This window comes from Ornithorhynchus anatinus, chromosome X1, assembly GCF_004115215.2.
Source record: "Ornithorhynchus anatinus isolate Pmale09 chromosome X1, mOrnAna1.pri.v4, whole genome shotgun sequence".
NCBI classification, from domain to species: Eukaryota; Metazoa; Chordata; class Mammalia; order Monotremata; family Ornithorhynchidae; genus Ornithorhynchus; species Ornithorhynchus anatinus.
The window spans coordinates 92,332,158-92,356,561 of NC_041749.1; the positions used below are offsets into that span (position 1 = coordinate 92,332,158).

Below are 24,404 nucleotides of genomic sequence, written 5' to 3' on the forward strand. Positions count from 1 at the left end.
GATTGCAAAAGGGCAGAGGAAGTACAAAGTATTTGGGTGGTTGTTGGGATGTTGTGATTTGGGGAAAAGAAAAATTTGTCATGGAGAACCTGCTGGAGGATAAGTGTTTTCAGGAGGGCTTTGAAGTTGGAGAGTGCCGTGGTATGGCAGATGTGAAGGAGGCGGTTGTTCCTGACAGGAGGGAGGGTATGAGCAATAGTTTGAATGCAGGAGAATGGCTTTTCCTTTCTGGGATGGGGAAAAAAAGGGGCCAAGTGATTGCCTCAGGACACCATGGATTCCTGAAAGCCAACCCCCAGGCATTCCACCTGACCATCAAGAAAATTTTGCTTGACATTAAACCATAGCACCTAGTTTAGCAACCAATGCTAAACCAATCTCCCTAAAGATTGACTGGAGCCTAAAGTTTCTATCAGCCCATTTTCTCCACTTCCCTACCTGATTACTGTGGCTCAGACTGTTGGATTCTGAGCAGCCAGGAGCTAAAATTCTGGCCTACTAGCCACAGTACTCTATGGAATTTATTTTATTTTGAATTTATCCCTGTCCTCTTTTATCCTAATGGCTAACAATTGTGGTATTTATTAAGCACTTACTATGTGCCAGGCACTGTACTAAGCATTGGGGTAGATACAAGCTAATCAGGTTGGGCATAGTCCCTTCCCATAAGGGCCTGACAGTCTTAATCCCCATTTTACAGATGAGGGAATTGAGGCATAGATAACTGAAGTGACTTGCCCAAGGTCACACAGCGGACAAGTGGCAGAGCCAGGATTAGACCACAGGTCCTTCTGATTCCTAGGCCCGCGTTCTAGCCACTAGACAATACTGCTTCTTCTAATTTGGTGTTTTCCTTGTTTTGTTCCCATCGCCAGCCTTCCCCTCACCACACTTTCCTCTTAGATTTTGAGGCCCAAGGGCCCTGCTTAATGCTCACCTGCGTACTCCTTCCCAGGGCGTAGTACAGTGCTTGGCACGTTGTAAGTGCATACCCTCACCCCATAATAATAATAAATATGGTTGACTGTAGGCAAGTCACTTCACCTCTCTGTGCCTCAGTTACCTCATCTGTAAAATGGGGATTAAGACTGTGAGCCTCATGTAGGACAACCTGATTACCCTGTATACCCCAGCACTTAGAACAGTGCTCTGCACATAGTAAGCACTTAACAAATACCAACATTATTATTATTATTATTATGGCATTTGTTAAGCACTTACTATGTGTTAAGCACTGTTCTAAGCACTGGGGTAGATACAGGTAGTCAGGTAGTCCCACGTGGGGCTCACAGTCTTAATCCCTCTTTTACAGATGAGGTAACCAAGGCCCAGAGAAGTGAAGTGACTTGCCCAAGGTCACACAGCAGACAAGTGGTGGAGTTGGAATTAGAACCCGTGACCTCCTGACTCCCAGGCCTGTGCTCTATTCACTATGCCATGCTGCTTCTCCAGCATGCGTGGCTGGGGGGAGAAAGTGGGGCATAGTGCCTTTTCAGTGACAGAGCACGCGCTCTCTCCCCGCCCACAACTTGGGCGGTAGGGAGGCTAACGATCTGTTCCCAGCAGACACCGCACTGAGCGCCCGCAAAGGCGAGCTGCTCGGTTGAAACGTGTTTGCGCAGATTAGTTAATCTCTACTTTCGACAGGATCTGGCTGCGTTGAGGTGCCGCTACCCCCTTCAGAAATCATGTCCGACTTTTTTGGTGGCCGGTGGCCCCGTAAGATGGATTTCCTAAATGTGAGTGTTGGGCTTCCGAATAAGTTCTCAGGGTCGGGGAGTCATTTTCCAGGAGGCATTTCTCTTGCATCTTGCGGCTTCGGGGTCGCCGAACGGTCAAGGTCCCTTGACTGAGGCGAGAATCGCGCAGTTTTTATTCGGTTACTGTCTACGGCACTATCTCACCAGAGAAGCCTCAGCCTCGGAAGTTTTCTCAGTTGCCGCTTCTCACTCGGTTGAGCCTGATCTGCCTAGTATTTGTGTGTGTGAGGTTTGTTTTGAGTTTGGTCAGTCTCACTTTCTCTGGTTCTGTTGCTCTTTCCTGGGCATTTAGATTTAGCTCCAGCGCAGTCAGTTAAATCTCTCTCTCATTTGCTATTGCCTTGATTAAGGGTGTTTCTTACTGTACCTGATGTAGCACCTCTACTGTGTGCACTTTGGGGCCTTTGAAATCTACTTTGCAATAGTAATAATGATAATAGTATTAAGTATTTAACTATGTGCCGAGAGCTGCAGCCACAAGTATGGTTAAAGTAGCACTTGCCAAGTGGTGGAGGATGCAGTTACTGTACCGTCTGCCTCCTGGAGGGTGTTGGAAGTGGCAAGGAAGTAGGTGGATTGATAGGGAATGGACCTCCAGATTACCCTCTTTTGTTGGATGAATTAGGGAATAAGGCCCTACCCCCCTGAAGTAAAGGCAGCACCAGGATGAGGGTGTGAACTTGGCCATGTCTTAGATGCTAAAAATCTTTTGGTGTGGCCCTATGGGTAGTTGTTAATTAACTCAGTTTTCCATCCAAGATGTCCAGTCTGAAGAGTCTTGATATTTCATCTTGCCATATTCATACTACCCCCTAGTTGTACTAATAGTCTTCATAGGACTATTTGCAGTAATAGTATTCTTTAAATGTCAACTGTATCTAGAGCACTACTAAAAAATGAAATGAAGGAAATGTCCAGGCGAGAGGTAGACTTAGACTGTGGCCTTTCAAAGACTCACAATCTAAGGTGGGGCACATTAGGAAATATAGATGGTATAAATAAAAAAGCAGTGTTCAAGACCAAGTCCGGTGGTGAAGTATTGGTACAGATGGTGATATGTGGGACTCTGCTTTCATTTAGAAATCCTGTTATATTTTTATATGTATTTCAGACATTTGAAAGTTTGCTGAGCTGTGCTATTTGCTATGACTTTTTCAACATTGCAGTGATGATTCCACAGTGTTCACATAACTGTAAGTATGGCAATGTGTTTGTGAGGGTGTGTAGGAGAGGTATCTCTATGTAAATAGGGAAATGTTTAGTAGTTACTGAGCTCTGACAGGGTTTGAGGTTCTACAGAGAAAAGCCTACATAGCTGGGACTGTTGCTTTACTCCTGTTATGCATTTTCCCCTTCTTCACACTTGTTATCTTCATCATCTTCATTGCTGTTATAACTGTAAAGATTGTTCATTTTGCCTCAGGGTTTATTCTTTGTCTGACATTGTTAGATTGCTGGGTGACCAGGAGAAGAATGTAGTGAAGTATTGATATGCTCCAGGCCAGTTTGGTTCTAGCCCAACACAACCCCGGGGGATTTGGACTGCATCTGGGATATTTGTAGTCCAGAATAGACCAGCCAAGGGATTCTGGTTACTCTGGAGTGGATCTTATCCTTGTTCTCCATTACCATGGTTGATTGACAGTCGTTTGGAAAATACTGTGGTGATAAGTCAATAGGTTTTTTCCTTGCTGTCTTCCCTCTGCAAAACTCTAGCTAGTATAGCCCCTAATCTAAGAGTGAGGGGAAACTGTGCACCCCAGAAGTTACAGTGTTTTCCTGGCTATTGTCTCAGCAACCCCTATCGGAAGGGATAAGTTGAGGATCTGGCTTCTGTGCCAGTGAATATTGGCACTTCTAAGATGTGTAAGGAAGACAGAGTCTTTCCCCTAGAGTGGTAGGGGGCTCTGCGTGTCTTGGAAGTATACTGGAAGAGAAGCCTTCCTCCCTTTCAGACATCTACCTAATTCCTGGGTGTAGGTCAATAGTAGTAGTAACCCCACTCAAAATTAGAAGTATAGTGATTACTTACATTCCAGGATCTCCTAGGAGATCCTGCCTTCCATTCCCTTTAATGCTATTTGGAGTTTTAAGTCATGTAATTATGTGCTGTAGTTCGATGTTGGTACAGGTCTACAGATTAAGTTCAGAATAAGCTGTATGTCTACAAGAATGTGCCTCCCTGCAAAATTTTCACCTGCTTACACTTACCAGTTCTGTGCCTAACTCCTCTTAGCCACATTAACTCTACTTTCTCCTATTACATTTCTGTTCAGTATGCCTAGTCGTACAAGTATTTTTAAAGCTGAACATACTCAGATTTCGCCACTCTCCCACCATAAATTTCTAGGAAATTTTAATATCATAGAAAAGTAATTAATAAGCAAAGCTTAGGAAAGTTTTTAAGCATGTCAATGAAAGTCGATATGCATTAATTTATCCACTGTGTAGTTACCTTTCTAGGAGTAGTAACAGTGTTATCGAGTGATGTATTTTTAAGTGCTCAGTGCAAGATACCCCACTAAGTTCTTAGGAAAATATAACAGAAGAATGAATGAGCCCTGGGTTTGAGAGTTCAGGACTGAGAGCTTGTGCAAAGAAATGATTTTAATGCTAGTGGGTTGTTTAGTGCTGCTCGCATGTTCTCATTCCTATCTGTTGTATTCCCGCTGGGGCAAAGAGTGCCACGAGCAAGCAGGTGGCAGTGCAGCACATTACGAAGTGCCTGAAAAAGTCTGGTCTGTGGCTGAAGTGACTGTAGCATAGTGCAGATGCTGTGCCATAGCACCACAACCTGGGAGATGGTTGCCTTGATGGACACTGTGGCCTTCACCATCCGTATTAGCCAGGTATTTTCAGCATTCCTGCTGGACCCATCCACCTCGTGGAACGCACTCTGTAGAAATTTAGTCAGAAATCTTCAGCACTGGTGGCATGTCTCCTGAAGGCATTTGCCTACTTGCAGAACCAGAATCCACGTCTCCCAATTCCAAGAGTCACCCTCTTACTAATGGACCAACAGCAGGGCTCAGGTGACTATTTTGGTATCCACTTATATAGTTGCACCATATTTCTCTGTCAGAATGTGTAAGAAGTACTCAGATTGTCACTGGACTAATATTTTCTTTACATTTTTTTCAGATTGTTCTTTCTGTATAAGGAAATTTCTTTCCTTTAAAACCCAGTGTCCCATCTGTTTTGTGGTAAGTGCTTCCAGTTTTTCTGTTTAAAAATATTTCAAAACTCTGGAGGTGAAATTTTAAGAGGAAAAATTAAGAGATGTTTTGTTGCTACCAGGAAGAAATTTCAGAAAAATGAGTTTTTTTATAGCTTGAATGGGGGAGAGTTGGCCTTTTTAATTTTGTTCAGCTTTTTTCGTTAATATTTCTAAAGGAGTTTAGGCCACTACAGACTGTATACACCTCTTGGTTTTTAGTTTCCCTGTTGTCCTTTTCACCTGTAACAACTTTAAGAAATGAAAATCAAATAGAATTAGTACACTTCCAAATTAAATTGGATGAATCCCCAAGTACACATTTCATGTCTCTGAAAATTTTTTGCTGTTTTAATCTGGCATCACCAACTCTGTAGTTTTTATGGAATGTCTTCTATGCAAAGCACTGTGCTAAACTGTAGAAAGAGTACAGGAGCATTAGTAGACATGACCTCTGCCCTGTCCTGTAGGGGAGACAGACACTAACATGATTTGCAGAGGCAGGATCATGTTTACTTACTCCATTGTACTTCTGAACACTTAGTATAGTGCTCTGTGCAGAGTAAGTGTGGAATAAATATCATTGATTGCAAGTGGTCTTTACCCAAGTGATTGCTAAAAGATTAGGGTAGAAACAAATGTGCTTCAGTAAGTGCATGGTTGGGGCAAAGTGCTAGGTGATACATAAGTGCTATGTTTCAAAAGATTGATGTCTAATACACGAGCAAATGCAGATTTGTAATATTCTGTTAAACCACATTAGTTTACCCAGATTATATTTCTAAATCAGCCTTTGAAACATATTGCGAGTTCATATGAATACTCTTCTCCAAATGTTGAGGGTGTTTGTGATAACCTTGTTCTAAACCTGGTAGGCTCTTTTGATATATTTATCATTTCCATTAATTGGGAATTTCAAAAATGTATTTGAACATATTGAATTGGGAGAGATGAGCGGTAGCTGTTTGAAGGTTTTTTGGTTTTTTGCCCATATTGTGATTTGTGTGTATTCAATGGAAAATGAAACGTTTTTGCTAGGTCTTTCTTCAGTCCTTTAGTCAGCAGATACTGATTCTGTATTTTGGATGTTGAATTGCAATAAACGACCCATAAACTTTTATAAGTCTCTTCTTGAGGGATTTATAGGGTGAGGCAATGGTTGGAGAAGAATAGGAGCAAGCAGGAAGGGTCATACATTTTGAAAATAAGATTCTGACAAGTTAATTATTGTCTATTTGAACAGTTTCCATCTGTTGTTTTTCCTTTCCTAGGCAGCCACAGAATTTGACCTGAAAAATAACCATGTTTTGGATGAAATGGTAGCCGCTTTTACTTCTGCAAGGTATGCCTTAGTTTCATGAATAATCCCCACTGCCATTTTTTGTTTTTAAGTGCTTTTTGCATACGTGCTATAAGTTTTTGATTTAAGAACCTATCCCTACATTTGTTGTGATGTGTAGGAGAGGGAAAGACCTAAAGGTAATCTTCACACATATGATTAATAAAATGAAAAGCTGATTAAAATGATTAATGAATGCTAAGCAGACATTTTCCTGTGGTAGAAATGGTAATTGCTTTTACTTCTGCAAGGTATGCCTTAGTTTCATGAATAATCCCCCCTGCCATTTCTTGATTGTAGGTGCTAGTTGCATTTGTGCTATAAGTTTTGATTTAGGAACCTATCCCTATATTTGTTGTGATGTGTAGGAAAGGGAAAGACCTAATGGAAATCTTCACATGCATAATTAATAGAATGAAAAACTGTTCCTGTCTTTGGTAAAAGTCCTCTGCTAAGCAGACATTTTCCTGTGGTAGAAAATAAATTCAAAATGGAAGGTAAGGCATGACATAAATCTGAAAGGAATCTGGTAAACCGATAGTTTATTCCAGAATAATTCTCTCCTTTGTGACCTCTCCCTTAGTCTTAACTGAAGTGACCAACTGGTCATTGTGGCAGCCTATCTGTTGAGATTCTCATTCTGAGGTCCTTCAATCTTTAATTTTCCCATACTTTATCTAAAAAGTAACAGAATTCCTTTTTATAAATAGTAAAATCAGTGCATGCAACCCTAACTAAACCCTGCTTTTTTCAATTCCAAGTGCCATGCTTCAGATTTGCTCTCCCTTCTCATTGCAGTACCTGCCTGGGCCCAGCTCTTCCCAAATTCCTATGCCATGTCATGTTGTCTTCCCAGTTTCTGGACTCCACTTTCAATTTTATTCCAAATCCCCGATTCACTGTTTCTATGGCAGCTCTGCCACTTGGCTGATGTGTAACCTGGGGCAAGCCATATAATTTCTCTGTGCCTTAGTTTCTTCATCTTTAAAAGGAGGATAAAATACTTGTTCTCCCTCCCACTTAGAAAGCGAACCCCATATGGGATAGGACCTGTGTCCAATCTGAGTATCGTGTCTCTACCCCAGTGTTTAGTGTGTTTAAATGTTTAGTAGATACCATCATTGTTGTTCAGTCTCCCCACATCCATTTTTTCATGGTATTCATAAAGATGTGCTAGTGTGTTATTCAGTACCTCCCCAAATGCAAAGTAAAAGTACATTTGTTATTTTAACAAAACACATTTCTTCCACTAAAATAACCCTCTAAAGTTAGAGCTGTTTAGTATAAATAGAAAAAAGGAAGATTGTGTATTTAGAACATAGAAAATATTTTAGTTAAAGACAACAGGCGGGGCACATGGCATTTGTTTAAATGATCAGCCTTCACTGGGTGGAATTTTCATTTAGTCATTTCTTAAATCAATTTACTTAAGGTATTTAGAATAATCTAGTTTATGAATTTGATATTGGAGAAATTTCTGTATTCAGTTTTGCTAGAGAGATTTTTTTTAATGATAACTGTGTAAAACTAAGCTCAAGGTAAATTATTCACCCCAAAAGGAGAAGGATAGCATTTTTTGCTAAATGGCATTTTGGTAGTGTGCCAATCAATAAACATTACAGGAAAAAGAAGTAGATTCATTCCTAAGAGAATTATTATTGAAAACTGTTGGTTACAATGATGAGCAATCGATAGGGCAGGACAACTAATATAGAGAAAATGTTTTCATTCTTTCAAAATGAATATGGAAAATGGACTATGAATAGTGTATTTGAAATAATTTTAAAGTGATTTCAGGCTAGAGTCTAAGATTGTCTAAGATGGTATGGGAGACTTTTGCCTTTTTACTTAAAAATAAAATTCAGTCTAGAGCAACCAAGTTGATTAGGGGAATGGTGGAGCTTCCATAGGAAGATGGACAAAAAAACTCCAGGACTCTCCTTCAATCTGGAAAGATAATAGTACTAATGGTAATTAAGTGTTTATTATGTGCCAAGCACTGTACTAGGCTCTGAAATAGATACAAGATAATCAGATCAAACAATCCCCATCCCACTTGAGGCACACAGTCTAGGGGCTAGGGAGAGCAATGCTCATTTATAGATGAGGAAATTGAGGCACAGAGAAGTTAAATGACTTGCCCAAGGTCACACAATCATGAAGTGGCAGAGCCAGGACTAGAAAGAACCCAGGTCCTCTGGTTCCAGGCCCACACTTTTTTCACTAGGCTACGCTGATTGATGAGGGATGAGAAGGGCTATGGTTGAAGCTTGCAAAATCCTGAAATGTATAGACAGAATGAACACAGAATTGTTACATACCAAATCCCACAACACCAGGAAGAAGAGGCACCCATTAAGACTTTAGATGGCAGTTTTAAAACAAGCAGAAAAAAACTCTTCGTTACACAGCAATTGGTGAATTTATAGAATTCTTTGTTGAAAGATGTTTTGCAGGCCAAAAATATTAGATTAAAGAGGAGTTTAGATAAAATTCTTCACCTTCGTGGCTGCTACAATTGTGATTTTAAAGAGATTCTTCTCTGTAACCACAGATTCCACCCATTCTCCCTACCAGCTGTTGCATTGTGCATACTGGGCCCAGGGTGACCAGGCAAGCAACTGTGGATGGCTCAGCACAAACCATCACTACTACTGCAGAATCAAGTCAAGCTCATGTCCTATTGGTGGTAGGACATACCTTTTCCCTCTTGACCATTGGTGTCTGAGCAATTTTCACCCAAACAGGAAGGGGCCAGTAAAGAAGCCTGCCTGTATTTCTCCTAGTAAAGTGCATGAGATCCCCGGAAACTCCCATTCATGGATGCAGTCTCACTGGTGTCATCGTCCTCCTCCAAGAACCAAAGGACAACTAGCAGTCAGATAATGAGGAATTAGAGGAAAAAGTTTAAGTGTATTAGATGGTGCATTTGTAATCCCCATTTTGCATATGAGGGTTCTGAGGCACAAAGAAGTTAAGTGACTTGTCGAAGGTCACACAGTAGAGAAGTGGCAGAGCCGGTATTAGAACCCAGGTCATCTGACTCCCAGGCTTGTGCTTTTTTCACTAGGCCACGATTTTAACTAAGTCATAGTTTTAGAATAACCTTTTTATAAGAAATGCTTTGTCATGAAGAAAATTGGATTCTTTAAATGAAAGCTATGCTTCATATCCCGATGAGAGAAAAGGAACTTTATCTGGCTTTTTCACAGCAAAAATTATTTCTGTACTTGTGTAGAGTATCTTTAGAGTCTGGAAAAGTTTCTTTTCAGTACATTTAGTACAGTGGAACTGTCCGTTCCTAGATTATACCGGGCCACTATAATGTGCTTTTTCAAGGTGAGGGAAATTTTGGGGAAAAAAGTTTTCAAATTAGATTTCATGCTAAACATCAATTTGGGGAGTAAAACCAACAGTTAGCATTTATATTTTTTAGGGTCTGTTTTTCAGATACAGCCATATACTTCAATTTTACAGCATGGAGAGACAACTTTGTCAGTGCCAGTTCCTGCTACAATTCTTCCACTTTTCTCCACTTACATATTCTGGCAGTGGTAATTGTTATTTGTTACAATAAATGTTATTAGAGAAGCAGCATTGCCTAGTGGTAGAAACACAGGCCTGGGAGTCAGAGGACCTGGGTTCTACTAATCCAGCTCCACAGCTTGTCAACTGTGTGACTTTGGGCAAGTCACTTTACTTCTCTGGGCCTCAGTTTCCTCATCTGTAAGATGTAGATTAAGACTGTGAGCCCCATGTAGGACAGGGACTGTGGCCAACCTGATTATCTTCTATTTACCCCAGTGCTTAGTATAGTGTCTGGCGCACAGGAAGCACTTAACAAATGCCACAGTTTTTATTATTATTTCCCAGGTAAGGGAGAGAGAGTTAATGGATTGGAGAAGCAAATGTAATTTAGCATTAAAGAAAAGTGAAAGTCAAACCATCTCAAAGCTTTCTTAATAATAATGTTGGTATTTGTTAAGCGCTTACTAAGTGGCGAACACTGTTCTAAGTGTTGGGGTAGATACGAGGTAATCAGGTTGTCCCATGTGAGGCTCACAGTCTTAATCCCCATTTTACAGATAAGGAAACTGAGGCACCGAGAAGTTAGGTGACTTGCCCAAAGTCACACAGCTGACAGGTGGCAGAGCCAGGATTAGAACTCATGACCTCTGACTCCTAAGCCCGGGCTCTTTCCATTGAGCCACGCTGCTTCTCAATGTACAACACTGCTTCTTTCTTGCCAACTAAGCCTAGATACTGTTGTTAAAGGAGTACCACTGCAGTGGTCTTTTATCAATGACAATTTTATCTCTAAACTGATTGATGCCCAGTTTAGCTTATAATGGGCTGAAAGCTTTTGTTTCACACAATCTTTGCATGGAAATAGAAATTCTGGCAAGAAAAAACAGAATGTTGATCACGGTTACATATTATTTGCACTTGAATTTTTTTCTAAAGAAGGTAGTTAAAATAAGTGCTATTTTCTTAAGTTTTTAGACACATTTGCAAATATGCAGGGGCCTCTGATTGTAGCAGATGATCTAAAATAGAAGACATTAAAGAGAATATCTTCACTTTTATAAATTTTGTGGAATTACTAGAAAAAGTGATCAGACCAGTCTTTGTTTAAAAGCATTTTATTAGGGAGCGTGGAGAGTTTCGAAGGAAGTAGGGGTATGATCCTTGCCTTCAGGGATCATACATTCTAACAAGAGAGACAGAGCAGGCATAAGTGAAATTACCTAGAAATGCAAATTACATTTATTCAATAGTATTTATTGAGCACCTGCTACGTGCAGAACACAATTCACAGCAGTTGGCAAAGTGCAATAAGAGTGAAAATTCTGGTCCCTACGCTCACTAAGCTCACCCAAGGAGCTTACAGTCTAGTGGGGAAAACAGGCAGATGTAAATTATATTCTTACAGTAGGAGCAGCAGGAAAGCTATGATTATAATTATATTTTCTTCAGGCAAATGGAAAAGTTGACAAAATATGTAAATCATTATGTGCTTATGTGCTTAGTGACTTGTGGTGCCATGATATGGGGTGGTGGAAATCAGCTGGGGAGTTCTTCCCAGAGTAGGTGGGTTTTCAGGAGGGCTTTGGTGTAGAATATGATCTGGCAGATTTCAGGCAGAAGGATGGGTGTGAGCAGTGAGTCAGAGATCTTGGAGTCAAAGGTGAGGTATAATAAGGTGGATATGGTATCTTGACAGGAAAGAAGAATACAAACCAGGGTACAATGTATGAAGAGAGCCAATATCTAAGAAGGGCTGGGGAAGAGCCTTGAAAACAGTGGTCAGGAGCTCCTCTTGGTTTGACAAGAAATGGGTAGTAATTGGGAGCTCATGAAGAGCAGAGTATGTTGAGGATGATGTTTTAGAAAGATGATCTTAGCAGTAGAACATACGATGGGCTGAAGAGAGGAAAGCAGGAACCAGTGGGAAGGCTGATGTAGTAGTTTAGTTGGGAGATCATGAGAGTTTGAACCCCAAAGCGGTGTCTGTAAGGGTGGACTGGAATCAAAGTATTGTGGAGAATAAAATGGCAGGATTTAATGACTAAATATGAGAGCGAAAAGATAGGAGTCAGTGATGACACCAAGGTCACATGCTTCTGGGACAGGGTAAATGGTAGTGTTGCCTAATATGATGGAAAAGGAGGAGTAGTTTTAGTAGAGAAGATGAGGAGTTCAGTTTTAGCCATGTTATGTGTAGGAGGTGTCCAAGGCTCCAGAGGAAATGGGAGATTATAAAGCAGGTGAGAGGTTGAGGCTGGTGAGGTGGATTTGGGAGTCATCTGTGTTAAGCCGTGAGTAAGTAAGGTTCCCAAAGGAGTGAATGTCAAGCTCTCACTTGGTGCCTAGAACTGGCATAGTTATGGTATATGCAGATAGGAAACAGTCCTTGTCCCACGAGGGGCTCACATTCTAAATAGTAGAAAGGACAGGTATTGAATTCTCATTTTACAGATGAGGAAACGGGCACAGAGAAGTGAAGTGACTTGCCCAAGGTCACCCTGCAGGTAAGTGGCAGAACTGGGATTTTAATACCTGTGGTCTTTCCACTAGGCTGAGTTGTGTATAGAGAGAAGAGCCAATATTGCCCAGTTGCATGACAAATATGTAACCAACTGAAATTGTACAGAGGACTGTAATGACTGGAGCCACTATGTAATCTCAACCAGATACTGCCTGGTAATTAAAGCTACCCCCAAGAGTAGCTGAAGAATTTTTAGAGGTGTATTAACCTTAATCCCTAGACTAAAGAACATCTAATAAATTATACATAGCCCACAGCCATCTTACTGCCTTTTCCAGTGAGACTTTGAATATCAGATAAGAGTCTAGGACAGAATGGAGCAATAATTTATTAAATAAACCTTTCACTTAGGTTCCAAAAATCTGCCAGACTTCAAAGTAGGGTGGGGTCCACAAGACCAGTAAAAGGGGTCTCTGGAGTAAGAATGTTCCAAAGCAGGGGCTTTATTTTTTCTCCTTGAGAGGGCGTTTTGGTTTGGTTGGCATTATGGAACACTGTAAGAGAGTATCATTTCCATGGAAAACGGGAAGGTGGGGAAACAAAGGGCAGCACCATGTAGTCTGCTGTAAGTGGTATTTCTTTCTGACTTGTACAGTGCATTAAGGAAGTCATAGTCCCTACTACTATAGGTACATCATCTAATTTAGGTATGCACAAAGAGGGAAAATATGATTAAAAAGGAAGAGAATAACTAAGCCATGTTGCCTAAAAGAGAAGAAGTCTGAATCTGTGTGCTCTTAGGAGCAGGGGTTTTTTGGAGGAAGGGAAAAGGGACCTTTAAAACTTAAATCCTCACCTCACCCCATCCCATCCCTGAACATTCTTCCTACTAGTTTCAGTTCCTCCCTCTCTATGCATCTGTTGTCCTTTCTTAGAGGGGAGTGTTGAAAAAGAAGATGGGTAATAAGACGATTCTTTTGTGTATTTAAATAAAGCATAGATGTAGGTAAGTGAAGGATTGTTTGGACACCAACAAAAACAGCTTAACCAGGCTGGGTTAGGCTAGGAGTAACTAAGTAGAGTTCTATTGTCCTATGCATCATAATTATATGGTTTTTCACTGTTTGATTTGGGTAGAGTCTAACTTTTTAAAATTTCCAAAATGTCACTGAGAAACTGTCATCTGAGAGTTAAATTTTCCCATTTTCAATATCCCATGTCTCTGAAAAATTAGCTTTTAATTGGCTTGGTAGCAAATTCCCTAGATTCCCTAACTCTTTGAGGTTAGGGACCTTGTCTAATAGATTCATTCTATTCCCCTAGAGCGCAGGTAAAGTTCTGTAGCTCTGGTGTGTGTTCAGGAACTGTAAATTGATGACTTTGTACTTTCCTTACCAGTGCCCTTGTCCTTAGAACATTTTATATGTTTGGTTTTTCTATTTTGTTTCTTTTCTGAATTTCCCTTTGCAGGCAAGAATTTTTTTCACAAGGGAAACAGTTCATCCTAATTATGTACCATTTTTTGGTCCTTCCAGGGATGATATGTTGCGACTTGCCGGTGTGCCAGAATATCTTGTATCAGCCTTTGCGGAGCAGCAGAGGGAAAGGGAGCTCGTTAACCGATCCATTCAACAAGGATCCACGGATGAAGAGTCTGACCAAAAAGAGGATTCCCATCCACAAAACTCACCAGAATTGTTAAAAAAAAAGGCCAAAGGAGGCAAAAGCCGCCATGTGGGAAAGGAGCCCAGCAGTTCTGCGGAGACCTATAAAGTAGGGAGGCAAACAGAGGAAGCCCCAGGTCCCAGTTGGGCTAACGATTTTGACAAACCATCCACTTCTACAGCCAAAATCAAAACCAAAGGTGCATTTCTTATGTTGAAAAAAATCTGATCCTTGATATTAGGTGTTTTAAGCAACATTTTTGAAGGTTGCAAGGAGAAGAGAGTGGAAGAGATTTCAGTTCATCTTTGCCATAAAAGATGGCTCTCTTTATTTTGTAATAAATCCCCCTGGAGATCCTGACTGGCAGGGGTTAGAGTGCAAATGGCATTATCAATGCAATCAATTCCTTTGAGCAAGTTCTCTGTCCTGAGACTTTAGAACCGGAGCTCATCCATTGTTCTTGACTAGAAGCCATTTTCCAAAGAGGTTCTTAAATTTAGGATTGCAGCTTTTTTCTTGACAATCTATCAGGTGTGAAGGCAAGCTGTCTTTAGTATTTTTGGACTTCTTTATAAATAATAAAATGCTTCTCTTTTGCGCTTGCAGTGAATTGCCCAGTTTGCCAGGTTTGTGTGCCAGAAATGTACATGCGTTATCACATAGATAGATGTATGTCAAAGGATGGCAAAAATAAAAGATTCAGAAGGTAAGAAACTTAAGCCTGATTAACTGAGTCCATTTTTAGCATGTTGGTTCTCTTGTTTTAGGAAGTATATTGAGTAGATTGAATTCAACTAGTCTTTCCCTATGAACATTCTCTCAAATTTGCTTCAGGCATAACATTTAAGTTTCCTGTTTTTATTTAAAATAAATCACTAGCAGTTGGAATGTGACATGTCATTATCTTTTATAAATTAAGTAACATTGAAATTCTTGCCACTAGTAGTTCGAATAATATTTTTGGTAATTGTAATCATCATCAACTATGTATTCAGTCAGCATTCAAGGAGAGACAGCTTATTAAAATTCTTACTGGGCCCACAGTCTCATTTCTTGCTGGGCTGGGCTAATTTCTTTCAGGCTTGTTTGAGGCTGCTAGATTAAGTGATTACAGCTTTTGTTAGTGGGTGGAAGCATATTTACTTAGATCCTAATAGCATAGGTCTGGGTTATGTATTGATTTGAAGTGAGAAGAGGGGTTGGATGCAAACTTCTGAAAGAGTTCAGTGTTTTCCATACAGCTTGCTTTGAATGAGAGGCTGTCTAGATTCCATTTTTCATAAGGTTGAGTAAATGTTTTGTGACTTGAACAGTACCATGCGCACACACGTATATGATAATAAAGATGATGATGGTGAAATTCTAGATTTTTTTAAAAAAGACTTGATTCCCATTCAGTGAGATGAGTAGTGGAGACAGTGGTGCCTAGTGGAAAGAGCACAGACCCGAAAGTCAGGAGACCACAGTTCTATTCCTGGCTCTAATTTGCCTGCTGTGTGATCATGGGCAAATTACCTAGCCTCTCTGAGCCTCAGTTTTCTCATCCTCATCTGTGAATGAGATACCTGTTCTTTGTCCCTCTTAAACTGTGATCCCCATGTAAGACAGGGATCTTGCCTAATCTGATTAGCTCATATCTAGTGCTTAGCACAGTGCCTGGGACCTGGTAAGCATTTAATAAATACCATAATCATCATTATCATTTTGAAGATTCCTCCATTTTTTTAATTGTGTTTATTTTAATACAGTCTCAAAATCCCTTTGGTACATGGTATTCTTGGTTGTCTTAATTGTCTGTTTGGTCTAAGGACAGATCATGAAAATCAAAACAACTGAAATCAAATTGTCAAAAGGTCACAATCATTGAAAACTAGAAATTTCTTTCAGCCCAACCAAAAAAGTAAAAAAAATCATTGAAATGTTGTAAATAATGCAACCTGATACCTTATTTTAACCTTTTTACAGTTATTTTCAGGAATCTTGTTAACTAACTTCTTTTTTTAGATGATTTGATTTTAATTGTATTATTTTCAACTAGGGTTACCAGGATTCTCCCCCTACAAAATTTCCTGAAGGAAAATAAAAGTTAGCATTATTTTTATCAGCCCATTGCCAGATTACTCACTAACCCAATCTTGGGTTAGTGGATGCTGTCCCATTTTAAATAATGTTTTGAGCACTCTGTAAATTTCAGAATGCCACATGTTGGGACTGAAAGCAAAACCATACACTTTCTCTTTAGTGTTTTACCTAATTACCTTGAGGATAATTTTTCTTAATGTACCTGGGAATGGAGTTGCTGTGAGTTTAAACCTTAACTAAGGGTTTCAGTAGTTTGTCTGACTTTGATGTCGTTAAATTTAATGTCTTTGCTTTCCCCCACCTGAAAAATAAAGCCATAGGAACTAATCTCACAAATTTCATTGAGTTTAATTAAGCCAGTTTCTTGGAAAGATAAAGGCAAGAAAGTGCATCATGACTTAGTTCACGATAGTTTAATTTAAAATACCATATTGGAAACCAGAAAAGTGGGAAATGGATTCTTTAATAAAAATATCTATTTTAAACCAGCACTTTATGTATAAACAGCTGTTAATAAATAGCCATTATATGTTTGAGATGTTCACATTTCTACAAAAGGACTACTGGAGTTTTGCTTTAACCTAATAATACACCTGACATTTGGAATTACATTACTTCAGTGGTACTTATTGAGTTCCTGAGTGCAAAATGCTGTACTGAGCACTAGGGAAAATTGAATAAAGGATAAATAAGAAATAGCCCCTGGCTCTCTGGGGACTCATAATGTACTTTATTGGATATGTAATTACACTTGTCCATGGTGTCTGAAAATCAAACCTGTGTATGGATTTCAGAGGAATCTCATGGGATTGGGGTGAGCCACTTTATCCTTGAGGAAAAATTTTCAAGGTATCCTTAGCAACAAGTATGATCAATTTCTGGAGAAGTTGGGAGGAACAACCTGAGAAAGCTCCCTCTGTTACCGGGATTGGTGAGACTGAGTCAGTTTCCTTTTTGCCTTGGGTCTGAAGGATCATCCCCAACCTACGTGGCCCTACACTAAGAGTTACTAGATTTGGGGGACTGACATCTTCTCAGGTAGATTTTTGTGATGTTATTCTTCCCTCAATGCCCTCCTTTGCGCCCCCCCCCCACCAAGAAATTATAGTGGAGCACATTGAGCAGCTCCTATGGCTAAATAAACTTGGAGTCTTGGCATGAGGTGAATGCTCTCTGACTCTGCCTCTGCCCCAGGGTTGGAGAGGACTCAGGTAATCACCTCCAGTTGGAGACAGTGAAACAGCATGGCCTAATGGAAAGCACACAGGCCTGGCATTCAAAGGACTTGGATTCTAATTTCAGGTCTGTCACTTGCCTGCTGTGTGACCTTGTCCAAGTCACCTAACTTCTTTGCCTCAGTTTTCTCATCTGCAAAATGAGAATGGAACACTTGTTCTTCCTCTTCCTCCTGAGACTGTGAGCTCTATCCAGGGATTACGTCTGTCCCAATTATCTTGTATTCACTCCAGTACTTAGTACAGTGACCGGCACATAGTAAGCACTTAAACAATACTGTGATTATCATTATTATTCTTAATTGGCCCCAATAACTGTAGTCTGACCATGGATCTTCCCCAATCGAGAGCACCCTGGGAGTCAGGTTTAGCGTTGACTCAGGGATTCTAGGACATTCCAAAGCAGACTGGGCTTGTCTTAGGGTTGTCTACTTGTTTTGTTTTGTTATCTGTCTCCCCCTTCTAGGCAGTGAGCCTGTTGTTGGGTAGGGATTGTCTCTATTTGTTGCCAAATTGTACTTTCCAAGCGCTTAATTCAGTGCTCTGCACATAGTAAGTGCTCCATAAATAGGATTGAATGAATGAATGGTTACTGGATTTAACCAAACCTTTGGCCTTCCTGGGACTGCACCATCTAGCTATTGCCTCATCTTACTTCTCCCATTTCTTTTCACATTCCTAATGCCTCTACTTTCTCTTCTCCAACTCCTTTCTTGACTTTCTAGAATCAGATTTCTGCCCTATTCACTCCACTAAGAATGCACTCTCCCAGGTCAGCAATGACCTCCATTAAGTGTAATCAACAAATTCTAAACCTATGAGATCAAGGTATTGGGAGTAGGTTGGCATTAGAGGAGTGCAGCGTTTGGGCTGGGTTCAAGTACAAAGTCAGTGAGGTAAGGACTGACTGCTTTAAAGCTGATGGTAAGGAGTTTCTGTTTGATATTGAGATGGATGGGTGACCACTGATGGTTCTTGAGGACTGGGGAGATGTGGACTAAATGGTTTTTAGAAAAATAATCTGGATAGTGGAGTGAATTGGAGTGGGAAGAGACAGGAAGCAGGCAGGCAGGTCAGTGAGGAGGGTGATGCAGTAGTCAAGGCAGGACATGAGTGCCTCAGATCAGCATAGTAGCAGTTTGGATGGAGAGGAAAGTGCAGATTTTAGTGATGCTGTGAAAATACAAGCACTTAGTATAGTATGGTAAATGTTCAATAAATATGCCTGAACGAAAGGTAGAACTGACAGGATTTGGTGACAGATTGAATCTGTGAGTTGAATGAGTTAGAGGAGTGGAGGATAATGCCAAGGATATGAGCTTGTGAGTCAGGGAGGATAGTAGTGTTGTCTACAGTGATGGGGAAGGATAGGGTTTGGATGGAAAGATGAGGAGAGGTCTGTTTTGGACATGGTAAACTGGAGGTGTCAGTGGGACATCAAAATCAAGATGTCTTGAAGGCAGAAGGAAATTGTAAGACTGAAGGGAAGGAGAGAGGTCAGGGCTGGAGATATAGATTAGGGAATCATATATTTAGATGAAGCCATGGGAGCCAATGAATTGTCCAAGGGAGTGTGTGTAGATGGAGAATAGAAGGGGACACAGAATTTAGCCTTGATGAACTCCCACAGTTAGAGGGTGGGAGGTAGAGGAGAAAACTGAATGAGATTCAGAAGGACCAGTCATTCATTCATTCATTCGAGAGTATTTATTGAGCACTTACTATGTGCAGAGCACTGTACTAAGCGCTTGGAATGTACAAATCGGCAACAGATAGAGGCAGTCCCTGCCCTTTGACGGGCTTACAGTCTAATCGGGGGAGACAGACAGACAAGAACAATGGCAATAGAGTCAAGGGGAAGAACATTTCATTAAAACAATAGCAAATAAATAGAATCAGGGTGATGTACATCTCATTAAACTAAATAAATAGGGTGATGAAGATATATACAGTTGAGCGGATGAGTACAGTGCTGAGGGGATGGGACGGGAGGGGGGAGGAGCAGGGGAAAGGGGGGAGAAGAGGGTTTAGCTGCGGAGAGGTGAAGCGGGGGGTAGAGGGAGCAGAGGGAAAAGGGGAGCTCAGTCTGGGAAGGCCTCTTGGAGGAGGTGAGCTTTAAGTAGGGATTTGAAGAGGGGAAGAGAATTAGTTTGGCAGAGGTGAGGAGGGAGGGCATTCCAGGACTGCGGGAGGACGTGGCCCAGGGGTTGACGGCGGGATAGGCGAGACCAAGGGACGGTGAGGAGGTGGGCGGCAGAGGAGTGGAGCGTGCAGGGTGGGCAGTAAGAAGAGAGAAGGGAGGAGAGGTAGGAAGGGGCAAGGTGATGGAGAGCCTTGAAGCCTAGAGTGAGAAGTTTTTGTTTGGAGCGGAGGTCGATAGGCAACCACTGGAGTTGTTTAAGAAGGGGAGTGACATGCCCAGATCGTTTCTGCAGGAAGATGAGCCGGGCAGCGGAGTGAAGAATAGACCGGAGCGGGGCGAGAGAGGAGGAAGGGAGATCAGAGAGAAGGCTGACACAGTAGTCTAGCCGGGATATTACGAGAGCCTGTAGCAGTAAGGTAGCCATTTGGGTGGAGAGGAAAGGGCGGATCTTGGCGATATTATAAAGGTGAGACCGGCAGGTCTTGGTAACGGATTGGATGTGTGGCCAGTAAGCTAGGAGGAGAGCCAGGGGAGGACAGTTTCGGGGAAGCCAAGGTTAGATATTTCCAGGAGAAGGGGGTAGTCTGCAGTGTCGAAGGCAGCAGAAAGGTCAAGGAAGATTAGGGTGGAGTAAAGGCTGTTGGATTTGCCAAGAAGGAGGTCGATGGTGACTTTAGAGAGGGCAGTTTCTTTGGAGTGAAGGAGGTGGAAGCCAGGTTGAAGGGGGTCAGGCTGTGTACAAACCTTGGGATCAATGTATGTTGCAGGGAGGCAGAGAATTGGAGAGCTACTGGGTCCGACCCGATTTGCTTGTATCCACCCCAGTGCCTGGCACATAGTAAGCGCTTATCAAATAATGCAATTATTATTATTACTGTTATTATTTATTATTATGGATCATTCTGGAAGTCTGGATTTAAATGCATTGAGCTTCATACTTGTTAAAATTGTATTGCTTGAATGAAAGGTGATTGATCATGTGTAACACATAGGCTTTAAATCATGAATTTCCACTGCAAGCCCATGATTCTCTTTACCCACACTTTTCTTTATGTACTGCAATCATTTTTCCAAAGGCAAAATTGGTGGTGTGTTGGGTAAACTGCCTGAGCATATGACACAAAATCTGCTTTGAAAGAAGGGAATAATAGCAAAGGGGCTTATTTCTTCTTGTTTACTCTGAGGTATAATAGATAAAATGAGCTTCCTATTGCTTAGGAATTGTGAGGCTTTGGATATGAGTTCTCCTTCGTATTGTATTTTACCTCCTTAAATATTCCCTTTCCATTACACAAGTAGTTCATTCATTCAATAGTATTTATTGAGTGCTTACTATGTGCAGAGCACTGTACTAAGCACTTGGATTGTACAAATCGGCAGCAGATAGAAACAGTCCCTGCCCATTGACGGGCTTACAGTCTCATCGGGGTAGACAGACAGACAAAAACAATAGCAATAATTAGAATCAAGGGGATGAACATCTCATTAAAACAATAGCAACAAATAGAACCAAGGTGGTGTACATCTCATTAACAAAATAAATAGGGTAATGAAAATATATACAATTGAGCGGTCGAGCACAGTGCTGAGGGGAGGGGAAGAGAGAGGGGGAGAAGTAGTTGTCTTCTTTAGTGACATGTAAAAATCAATAACTGTGATTTTCAGTATTGACAGTCTTACATGATACTTATTGTTCACTTCGGCATCATCCTAATTCAAATAGACTGTGAAAAAACTTAATACAGTGTTCTGCACAAAGTACTTGATAAATACCACTGATTGGTTGCTTGACTGAAATCCTGTGGCTGGAGTCCATTCAATCCTTGGTTTTTCTACAAAATTGAGTGGTCATGAAAAATAAGTGCTTTAGCTTTTCCATCAGCGAAATTGTGAAGTTCCTTGAAATTTTAAAATTTTTATTTTATTGATACCATTAGTAATCCTCACTGTTCTTTTTTTTAACCTTTTAGTCCCGTTCAGAAAAGGAAGACATTGTCCAAAGTCTTATACTACTTGCTCAGTGATCAGGAATTGAAGAAAAAGCTGAAGGAATTTGGGCTGTCAACTCGTGGAAGTAGAAATCAACTAATTAAAAGACATAAGGAATTTGTGCTCATGTACAATGCCCAGTGTGATGCTCTACATCCTAAATCAGGTATACTGGCAAAGTCATGATATGACTGACCACTAGAGTAGTGATTTTGTTTTAGATAGCCCCAGTAAAAGTGCAGCAGTAAAAGTGCCCTCTCATACCTAGCTAAAAAGAGTTGGAGAGTGGAAAAGGCAAATTTGGGGAGAGGGGCAGGACAAGGCATGGAATTTGAGCTTCAACTTTGTGATTCCTTATAACACTTCTACTTTTCCCTCTCCACCACTTTTTGGCATTACCCCGATCTTGCCAGTAGCCTTCAGTTGTCGAGGCCCAAGACATTATTTTCTGTATTGGTGTTTCCCAATAATTTCATTAATCTCCATGGAATGTGTTCCAAAGCTGTTTCAACTTTGGTCCCTGCGATACAAAAGATGTATGTGTTTATTCCTTTCTTCAGTTTCTTGTAAGCACAATGTCCTCCTGTAAGTGTGAAGGATATTGACTTTGAAATTTTTTGCAGTATGCACGTAATTACCATTGAATCATAAAATTAGTTGGTCATATGGGTGGAAAACAAATAATTAGCATCATATGTATATTTTAGTTCAAAGAGGTTAATTCATGCTCCATTCTTTGAAAATTGTTAAAGTTTCAGAGATCGCTGAAAGTTTTGGGCCTTTGAATTTTGTCTTAATATTAATATAATAATTATGGTACTTGTTAAGCACTTACTCTATGCCAAGCACTGTTCTAAGTGCTGGGGTAGATACAAATTAGGTTGGACACAGTGCCTGTCTCACAAAGGGCTCACACTCTTAATCCCCATTTTACAGATGAGGTAACTGCAGCCCAGAGAAGTCAAGTGACTTGCACAAGGTCACACAGCAGACATATGGTGGAGCTGGGATTAGAACCCATGACCTCATTCCCAGGCCCGTGCTCTATCCACTAGGCAACACTGCTTCTGTTGTTGTTATTTTAATCATCAGCTCTGTATTTTTTTATGGTATTTGTTAAGCACTTACTATGTGTTGAGCACTATTCTAAGCATTGGGATAGATGCAAGTTAATCAGGCCAGATACAGTCACTGTCTCACATGGGACTCACTGTCTAAGTAGGAGAACGAACAGGCACTGAATCCCCATTTTGTAGTTGAGAAAACTGAGGCACAGAGAAGTTAAGAGAGTTGCCCAAGGTCAAGAAATGTGGAGGCCAGGAATTTTTTAAAAAAGTAACAGAATCCTCTAGACGTATCTATTCATAGAGCACAGTTGAATTTGACTTATAGAAATTCACAGTATGAAAATGATTCATGCATGAAGTGCATAATTAAATTGATGCTGCAATTAGCAATTATTCATTAAAGCAGTCATCTGAGATACTAGTCAAACCTAAGATCCTCTCGATGTCACAGACAGTTCATGGGAAGGAGCCTGGCTAGTGCAAAGAGCAGAGGGACTCTTTTATTGGAAGACATAGGACCTGGTTTCTAATCCCACTTGTCTGCTGTGTGACCTTGGGTAAGTGGCTTCATGTCTCTGTGCCTCAGTTTAGATTGTGAGCTCCATGTGGGACAGGTACTATGATTTACCTGATTATTTTGTGTCTACTCCAGCCTTAGTTCAGTGGTCAGCACAAAGGAAGTTCTTGGCCCGCACTAATACCACAATTACTATTAGTTTATTTGAAGACTACGATTTAACTGTGTTATTCTCTGGAAGCTCAGTTTACAGCCAAGTGCCTGTAAATTCAAAGGAAGAAAAGAGAGAGAAAGGGATAGAAAGAAAAGGCAGACTACTCCTTCCCATTTGGATAGTGGGCCCTTTTGTTTCTATCTAACTGGAAAATTCAAAGGCACTGCTAGTGAGGAGGAAGCACCTTAAAGGTCTTTTAATAGATGGGCTAAAGAAGTACATCCAGTTTCTCACCCTGCTTTCCTTTCCCTTCTCAACACAAGGCTGGAAAGTGCAGTCCTCACCCCATCCATCTTGTGTCATGTTGGTTCTGGCATGGAAGACTGATGTGGAACACAGTGGAGACAAGTCAAATAGCTACTTATCCCACCACAGACCTCTCTTAATCCAGCCCCCCTTTAGAGCTGCAGGTTTGGATTAGGGTGGACCCAGGCAAATTTGGCTCCTTCTTTGGTCAAACCAGGTCTAAAGGATCAGCCTCAGGATTCCAGTCCAAATGTAGTTTGAATTTGCTTTAGGTCCATTAGGTCAAACTTGATGGGGGCTTGTATACCTTTGCGCTCAATTCAGTCTTGGAATCATCCTATGCATAGTTCACCACATCCCAAAAACCTTCAGTGGCTGCCCATTCCTCTCTGCATTGAGCAGAAATTCCTGACCACTGGCTTTCTCCCCTCTACTTATCCTTGCTTCTCCCCCAGTATACCACAGCTTACAGTGTCACTCCTCTCCAGCCAACCTATTCACTGTGGTGCTTTATTCTTGTCTCTCATCACCCACCACTTGTTCACACCCTCCATTCTACCTGGAACTTCCCCTGTACATCCGGCAAACAAGTGGTCTCCCCAACTTCAAACCCTTTTTGAATTCCTATCTCCTCAAGGACACCTTCCCTGATTAATCTCTCATCTCTTTCTCCATCTACTTCCCCCCTTCCCTTCTCTCCAACACACACCCAGCTCCACTTTAGCACTTCTGCATCACATAAGCACTTGGGGAGTCACCCTCCCCCTCCTTCCCAGTAGAACATGTATCCATATCTTTAAACTTTGTTGCTTCGCCCTACCTGCAATTTATTTCAGTGTCTGTCTCCCCAGTTTGATTGCAAGCTTCTTGAGGGTGGGGATCATGTCTACTAACTCAGTTGTAGTCTCTTGAGTGCTCAGTATAGTTCTCTGCACAGAGGAAGT

At 41.0% G+C, this 24,404-nt stretch overlaps 1 protein-coding gene across 1 annotated transcript in view; it reads left to right on the top strand.

Annotated features, from left to right (window-relative positions):
* Positions 1-1,577: 1,577 nt before the first annotated feature.
* The window catches only part of RAD18 (RAD18 E3 ubiquitin protein ligase), a 73,075-nt gene continuing 50,248 nt past the window's right edge, over positions 1,578-24,404 (top strand). The window contains exons 1-7 of the mRNA XM_029050095.2: positions 1,578-1,739; positions 2,872-2,953; positions 4,902-4,963; positions 6,246-6,316; positions 13,838-14,166; positions 14,574-14,673; positions 21,398-21,582. Of these exons, the coding sequence (XP_028905928.1) occupies positions 1,689-1,739; positions 2,872-2,953; positions 4,902-4,963; positions 6,246-6,316; positions 13,838-14,166; positions 14,574-14,673; positions 21,398-21,582 (880 nt within the window). The 5' untranslated portion in view covers positions 1,578-1,688. The remainder of the gene's footprint in view (positions 1,740-2,871; positions 2,954-4,901; positions 4,964-6,245; positions 6,317-13,837; positions 14,167-14,573; positions 14,674-21,397; positions 21,583-24,404) is intronic.